We start from the raw sequence: 7,587 nt of genomic DNA on the forward strand, positions 1-7,587 counted from the left end.
ATAGATGCTGAGATTCTCTGGTTTCAGTAAGAGGAAAAACACACACCCAGTACAGTGGCTTACACCTGTAATGTGGCTACAGGAGGCTGAGCTGGGTGAGGAGGCTGAAGATCACTGGAGGCCAAGAGTTCGAGACCAGCCTGAGAAACATTGTGAGACCACATCTCTTAAAAAAAGGAAAAAGGAAAAATAAAAGAAACAAAGAAAGGAAACACTCAATGAAGTGGAAATATTAGAAATACTCTATGAGCATTAATAGGATGAAAGTAGGAGACATTTTCTCATTGGAATTTTTTTTTTTTCAAAGATGGGGTTTCAGGCCAGGCACGGTGGCTCACGCCTATAATCCCAGCACTTTGGGAGGCCGAGGCGGGTGGATCACGAGGTCGAGATCAAGACCATCCTGGTCAACAAGGTGAAACCCCATCTCTACTAAAAATACAAAAATTCTCTGTACAGGGTGGTGGGCGCCTGTAGTCCCAGCTACTCGGGAGGCTGAGGCAGGAGAATTGATTGAACCCAGGAGGCGGAGGTTGTGGTGAGCCGAGATCATGCCATTGAACTCCAGTCTGGGTAACAACAGCAAAACTCCATCTCAAAAAAAAAAAAAAAAAAAGATGGGGTTTTACCATGATGGTAAAACATGACTGTCTCAAAAAAAAAAAAAAAAAGGAGTTCATGATGGATGGCCAGGCTGGTCTTGAACTCCTGCCCTGAGGTGATCCACCCACCTCAGCCTCCCAAAGTGCTAGGATTACAGGTGTGAGCCACCGCGCCCGGCTTCTCATTGGAATTACTAATTCTTTGTTATATGTGGTAGGGAAAGAATCTAGATTCTATTAATATTCCAGTGGTTAAAAAGATGCACGTTTACTCATATTTAATCTTGGCCTTCGAGGCTGTGATTTAGCTTTACTTCCCGTGGCACCGTTTTTATATATAAAAAAATATCCTTGGGGCACCTTTCCAACTACTGACTGGACACTGTTAAGAGTCACCCAACCGTGAAAAACAGCAATTAGGATGCAGGTAAATTTTATTACAAACTGGCGTAGTAAAGACCGAAATGACCCAGTGAATCCTATAAAAGACCGAGGGAGCTAAGGAGTGTGGAAGGTGTACTCTGGCTTTGCTCCTCTCTCTGGGAAGGGGTTGCTCAGCTGTGCTGTCCTCATGTCTTTTCGACCTTCTAATGGTACCAGGCGGATCTGCTCGCGAACTGGGTCTGCTAGGCTGTCAGGTGGAGGAACCGGCTCTGTGGCTGGGAATGTGTGTGTTGGGTCGGGAGCAGGGAGCAGCTTTTCTTGTACTCTTGGGGGCATTTCTTCTGCAGGAAGCTTCTGCAATAGTGGTGGAGGGTTAGGAAATGGTGCCTGCGCTGGTTTTCTTGGGAATGAGCACAGTCTCCTCTCTGGGAATGAAAAGGTGACCATGCAGAATCTCAACGACCGCCTTGCATCCTACCTGGACCACGTGCGTGCCCTGGAGGAGGCCAACGCAGACCTGGAGCAGAAGATCAACGGCTGGTACCAGAAATGTGAGCCTGGCTCTTCCCGGAGACATGATCATGACCATAGCAGATACTTCTCAGTCATCGAAGATCTTAAAAGGCAGGTAAGAAATAGGGATTTGCATACTTTTGCTACAGACTTTGGGTGTATATGATTTAAAGAAGAGAAAATATAAAATGTGCTTAACAGACTTTTATGTAATGTAGGATTTGTTCACTCTGTATTTCCAGTGCTAAGGGCAGTGCCTGGCAATAAAAACTTGTGAAATTAAAGAACGAAAAAGAAATCATTTCAAAATGATATATTCACTTCATTTTCCGTATATTTAGCTCACACCATTTGATCGCAAGTAATAAAAGTATCCATGTGGCCCTTAAGCTCTGAATGTTTATTATCTGAAGAAAATACAGATTTCTTTAACATAGAAAAAAAGATATTAAACAGATGTTTGACAGGTTAAGAAGATACAAAATCACACTGAAGTCTGGGGTCTCCTTTGAATTTTGGTACTTAATATTTTGCACAATCTTTCCTATTTAGATTATTTCTGTGACCACCTGTAACACCAGCATTGTTCTACAAAATGACAATGCCAGGCTTACCGCTGATGACTTCAGGCTGAAGTAGGTGAAAACAAATTGATTAATTATATTAATAAAAGTTAAAATATTACAGTTGAATTAAAGAACATATCTTTTGCATTGAAACCCAAAATGTTTTTATAAAGTCAGACTAGATCAATGAAGAAATCACATTAAATACACCCCTATAAAAAGAGCTATCATGATTGGATGCAGTAGCTCATGTCTGTAATCCCAGCACCTTGGGAGGCCGAGGCAAGCAGATCACTTGAGGTCAGGAGTTCGAGACCAGCCTGGCCAACATAGCAAAACCCCATCTCTACTACAAATACACACCAAAAAAAAATACTCAGGCATGGTGGCACACTCCTGTGGTCCCAGCTACTCTGGAGGCTGAGACACCAGAATCACTTGAACCTGAGAGGCTGAGGTTGCAGTGAGCTGAGATGGGGCCACAGCACTTTAGCCTGGGTGACAGAGTGAGACTGTCTCAAAAAAAAAGAGCTATTACACATTTTTTTAATCTAAAATCTAGCAATATCTTATTTAATTATTAAGTCCATTGGATGACAAAAATCATCCCTGAAGAAATAACATCTCCAAAATACAATTCATGAATTGTTAGGTATCTCAAACCATTTTAGAAGTTTGCCATTGCAAGAAGCTTCAGAAGTATGTACACGACATCATATCTTTCAGCATACGAAATGTCTTTAAAAGTTGTGCTTTGCACCTGCCTACGATTACAACTCTCAGGTGCCTTACTATCTTTCAGGTATGAAAATGAGCTGGCTCTGCACCACAGCGTTGAAGCCGACACCAATGGTCTTCGCAGAGTGTTGGATGAGCTGACCCTTTGTACAACCGACCTGGAGATACAGTGTGAGACCCTCGGTGAAGAACTGACCTACCTCAAAAAAAATCACGAGGAGGTAAGGAAGTCTGAAGAGTGGCCTCATATGGCGTCTGATTTCCTTCTTCAAGTCCACTGTTCGTTTCATAGCAGGGCATGAATATCAGGCAAAAGCCTCCACTGAGGATTAATACCGACCGTTTTTCTAGGAAATGACAGCCTTGCAATGTACAGCTGGGGGGAATGTGAATGTTGAGATGAATGCAGCCCCGGGAGTGGACCTAACTGTCCTGATGAACAACATGAGGGCTGAGTATGAGGACTTGGCTGAGCAGAACCGCAAAGACGCTGAAGCCTGGTTCCACGAGAGGGTAGGTCTATGCCAAATTACGAGGGGCTTGCTCAGTAGACCATCAGGCTGGTCACTAATCCTTTCGATAATTACACTTCAGAGTGCAACGCTGCAACAACAGATTTCTGATGATGAGGGAGCAGCCACAGCAGCCAGAAATGAGCTGACCGAATTGAAACGCAATCTGCAAACCCTGGAAATAGAACTTCAGTCCCTCATGGCTGTGGTACGTAGGAATCGCCATTGAATTGAATATGTGTGTGAATATGTATAAGCCAATACCGATAGAAAGATATATATATAACACCAAGTACATATAACTATTTACATATGACTAAAAGTATAAAATGTATTAAATATCAAGAATTCTGTCCCTAAACTCACCGCCTTTTTGCAATATAGGAATTTTTTTAAATCTCGCAAATGTTGATTTCAATTGAAAATATTCAGACCTCATACAAATATTTCTTTCTACTTTGAGACTTTTTAAAATATGACCACGCCAGCCAAGCATGGTGGCTCACACCTGTAATCGCAGCACTTTGGGAGGCTGAGGCAGGTGGATCACTTGAAGTCAGGAGTTCAAGACCAGCCTGGCCAACATGGTGAAACCCCATCTCTACTAAAAATATAAAAATTAGCTGGGTGTGGTGGTGCACACCTGTAATCTCACCTACTCAGGAGGCTGAGGCAGGAGAATCACTTGAACCTAGGACAGGAGGTTACAGTGAGCTGAGATTGTGCCACTGTACCCTGGCCTGGGTGACAGAGCAAGACACTATCTCAAAAAAATCAACAAAATAATATAAAATATGACCATGCCATTTCTCTTTTACACGTTCAAGCCTTGCTTTTTTTTGTTTGTTTGTTTTTCTATCAGAAATATTCCTATGAATGCTCCTTGGCTGAGACTGAAGGAAATTACTGCAATCAACTCCAGCAAATTCAGGATCAGATCGGGGCGATGGAGGAACAGCTGCAACAGATTCGAACGGAAACAGAAGGCCAGAAGCTGGAGTATGAACAGCTTCTTGATGTAAAAATATTTTTAGAAAAAGAAATTGAAATTTATTGCAACTTACTAGATGGAGAAGAAAGGTAAATATTTAACTTGTGGGAAAAGAAAAACCTTACATCGACTAGGTTTTCTCACAGTATAGGTATACCAATATTGCATCCGAGAATGTCCTACATATTTATTGTCAGGAATGTATATTATTGCAGCCAAGTGAAGTTAAAACATGTATGTAAAATATTTGTATGTATGATAATATAAAGGACATTTAGGAATAGAATATTTAACAATTTCAGTACTCCAAAAGGAAAAGTGTTTTTTGTGATTTCGTGTGTAAGCACATTTCTTATAAATAACTCACTCTCTTTCATTATCACACCACTAGTTACCCCACATTTACCTCGTATTAAAGATAAGCAATGAACATACAGGAAGAATTAACTGGAGAGGGTCCATAGTTTCTTAGTCAATAAAAACAGCCCTGGAATTGCAGCCGTGGATGTGAATCAAATACTGGGTGAATTATGAGCACATTGTTCAACCTTTTCAAATGCAGTTTCCCCTCTGGTGTAATCGTGATAACACCAAAACCATACTTGTCACCACTCTTAACTATAATGTCTCACTATGTAGGTAAAGAGCTCGTGGCAGTGGCATACATAGAAAAGGTATTTGGTAATCACGGCCTATTGCTAAATGCTTGCCTAGGGCCGCATAGTGAAGAGGTAACATCTTGCATACTCCAAGGCCCGTCAGCCCTCTGCAGCCTATTCTCACAGGAACCCAACAGTGATTGCTCCCTCTTCAGAACAAAGCACTCATTACACCACTCATTTTTCACTAATTTATAGCTCTTTTCATGTTATAGGTAACTTTTTGCGTGTGTATACTTTATTTCCAACAGTAAAGACTGTGTATTGGTTCTATATTTTCTGCAGCACCTAGCCCAGTACTTTCTTCATGGTAGGCACTCCAAACACATTCACTGGCCAGTTGATTGAAAAGTCAGAGTGAGAAATATTGCTAGATGAAAGAGGTAATATCTGGTCATGAGAAAATGTCTATCCATAAACATCCATCTAATCTCTTTTTTCACTATGTTGAAATCATGAAATGCTTACCAGTGTCCCTTAAATATATAAGGAATTTGAATCTCATTGAAAACAGAATTCCAAAACTCTTCTTCCCAATTTAGAGGTATTTATAAGCTCACTAAGGAAAGAAAACAAATGCGATAATTTACTCTTCTCTTCACAGAAAAGGCAAATCCACGTGTTACAAATCAAAAGGATATAGGCCTGTGAATTCTGGAAATCAAGCCGAAGGTAGAGATGGGTTTCCTACTTTGTGTAACTCCTTAAACTCCATCAATTGTGTTAACTAAGTTACTTATTTGTTAACTACATAAACTTTGTGTTTAAGTTTACTTCAGATGAATGAAGGGATGAGGGGTCATCACGGTAGTTCTTAACACTTGTATTTTATATTCCTGTAGAACAACAGATGTGGTCGAATTACAAAATTACTGAAATGAAGAATTAATCCCACAACGTTTCTTACCTGGAATGTATTATCTTTCATAGTTTCAATACTTTGATAAAAGAGCTACTTTATCTTAAACCATGAAAATAGGGCAAATTGGTATTTAAAAGAAGACATTACTTGCAGCCGGCCTCTACTGCTTGATACTTAGATTGTTCTAATCCACGTTTCATTTATGTTTTCAAACACCCACTGCTCTAAAACAGTGGCAAATATAAGAGATATAGTCCAGGCTCTTGCTAAACACTGACTTCAAACAGAGTATTTTATCTCAATTTACTGCAAACTTGCAAAAAAAACTTTTTTAAGAAGACATTTTTTAAAAGGTGCAGAGGCTCATGCCTGTAATCGCAGCACTTTGGGAGGCCAAGGCAGGTGGACCACTTAAAGTCAGGTGTTTGAGACCAGCCTGGCCAACATGGTGAAGTTCCATCTCTACTAAGAATACAAAAATTAGCTGGGCATGGTGGCAGGTGCCTCCCAGCTACTCGGGAGGCTGAGGCAGAAGAATAGCTTGAATCCAGGAGTCAGAGGCTGCAGTGAGCCGAGATAACTCTAATGCACTCCAGCCTGGGCGACAGAGCGAGACTAATTCTCAAAACAAACAAACAGCATACCTGTAATGGCTAAACACTTTTCAACCTGTTAAAAAATGACCACACTTGTTTTATTTATTTTATTTTAGACTCAACAGAAGAAGCTGTTGTCAAAACAGTGGTTGAGGAACTGAATCAAATTGGCAATGTCCTTTCACTGAGAGTCCACTCAGTTGAAGAAAAGTCCTCTAAAATAAGCAACATTACAATGGAACAACGAGTACCCTCTAAAGTACCATAATGAGGAAAAAGTTACAAAACAGAAAAAGAGGAAAGAGAGAAAGAAAGAAGAAAAAAGAAAGAAAGCGAGAAAAAGAAAGAAAGAAGAAGGAAAGAAAGAAAGAATGCCTTTGCAAAAATCCTACTGGTCAAATAACCTAAGGAAATTATTCATTTCTGTTCTTCAAAATAAAAGGGCTGGAATTTGTTCTCCTTCTCTTCCTTTTCTCATGTTGTGGACATGTAATCCTCTTCCAGACAAGAAAAATCCTGCTCTGTCCCTAATTTTTTTTTTTTTTGGAGACCTTTTCTGACTTTTCATTAAAACTTCTTCTGTTGCAAGTTATTTCTTTAGTATCTGGTTCTTTTTCATTTCTAAAGTTGACTCCAATGTGACAATACTAGGGACCTGCTAATAAAATAATGTGCTTCATTTCATAGTCACACTTACCTCAATTAATAACAGGACAAGTTGGAAAGAGCACTAGCCCTAATGTCTGCTCCCAAATCTGTCCCTGATTAACTATGTAAATGACGTGATCTTTTTGGGTTTCAGCTTCTATGAACATAAAAGAAGACAATACCCAACCCACTGATCAGTAGGATTAGTTTACCCTTACACTGCCTAGCCTGGATGATCACAAAGGTTTGTTGTAAAATCTGAACCTGGAGAGCTATTTTTCCATTTTCCAGCACAGGCATCTCTCTGCCCCTACCATAGTGATGACTAAGCAAATTTAGAACTCAAGCCTAGGGGTGGTTCTAAATCTTGCTCATATCCTCCTGCCACAAAATTCTGCCTGACATCCTTACTAAATTATTTTGGAAAGTGTGCTGGGATTGGACAGCAGCACAATTCTGGACTAAAGAGGTTTTTTTCATTTGGGGTGGAATGAGGCAGTGAGCTCTAGAACCACT

At 40.3% G+C, this 7,587-nt stretch overlaps 1 protein-coding gene across 1 annotated transcript; it reads left to right on the top strand.

The window, feature by feature from the left end:
- The first annotated feature begins 1,111 nt into the window (after positions 1–1,111).
- KRT26 (keratin 26) lies at positions 1,112–7,006 on the top strand. Its single transcript, XM_002748588.4, has 8 exons — positions 1,112–1,614; positions 2,052–2,134; positions 2,868–3,024; positions 3,155–3,316; positions 3,398–3,523; positions 4,178–4,395; positions 5,570–5,637; positions 6,540–7,006. The coding sequence occupies exons 1-8, from the start codon at positions 1,174–1,176 to the stop codon at positions 6,689–6,691; spliced, it is 1,407 nt and encodes a 468-aa protein (XP_002748634.1). The 5' UTR covers positions 1,112–1,173; the 3' UTR covers positions 6,692–7,006.
- Positions 7,007–7,587: the final 581 nt, after the last annotated feature.

This window comes from Callithrix jacchus, chromosome 5, assembly GCF_049354715.1.
Source record: "Callithrix jacchus isolate 240 chromosome 5, calJac240_pri, whole genome shotgun sequence".
In the NCBI taxonomy this organism is placed as follows: Eukaryota; Metazoa; Chordata; class Mammalia; order Primates; family Cebidae; genus Callithrix; species Callithrix jacchus.

What these genes read in the sequence shown, in the direction of transcription:
- KRT26 (XM_002748588.4), top strand. Translation starts at nt 1,174, where the DNA reads ATGTCTTTTCGACCTTCTAATGGTACCAGGCGGATCTGCTCGCGAACT. An exon ending in TTACTAGATGGAGAAGAAAG is followed by an intron (nt 4,396 to 5,569) that starts GTAAATATTTAA and finishes TTCTCTTCACAG; the next exon opens with AAAAGGCAAATCCACGTGTT. An exon ending in TTCTGGAAATCAAGCCGAAG is followed by an intron (nt 5,638 to 6,539) that starts GTAGAGATGGGT and finishes ATTTTATTTTAG; the next exon opens with ACTCAACAGAAGAAGCTGTT.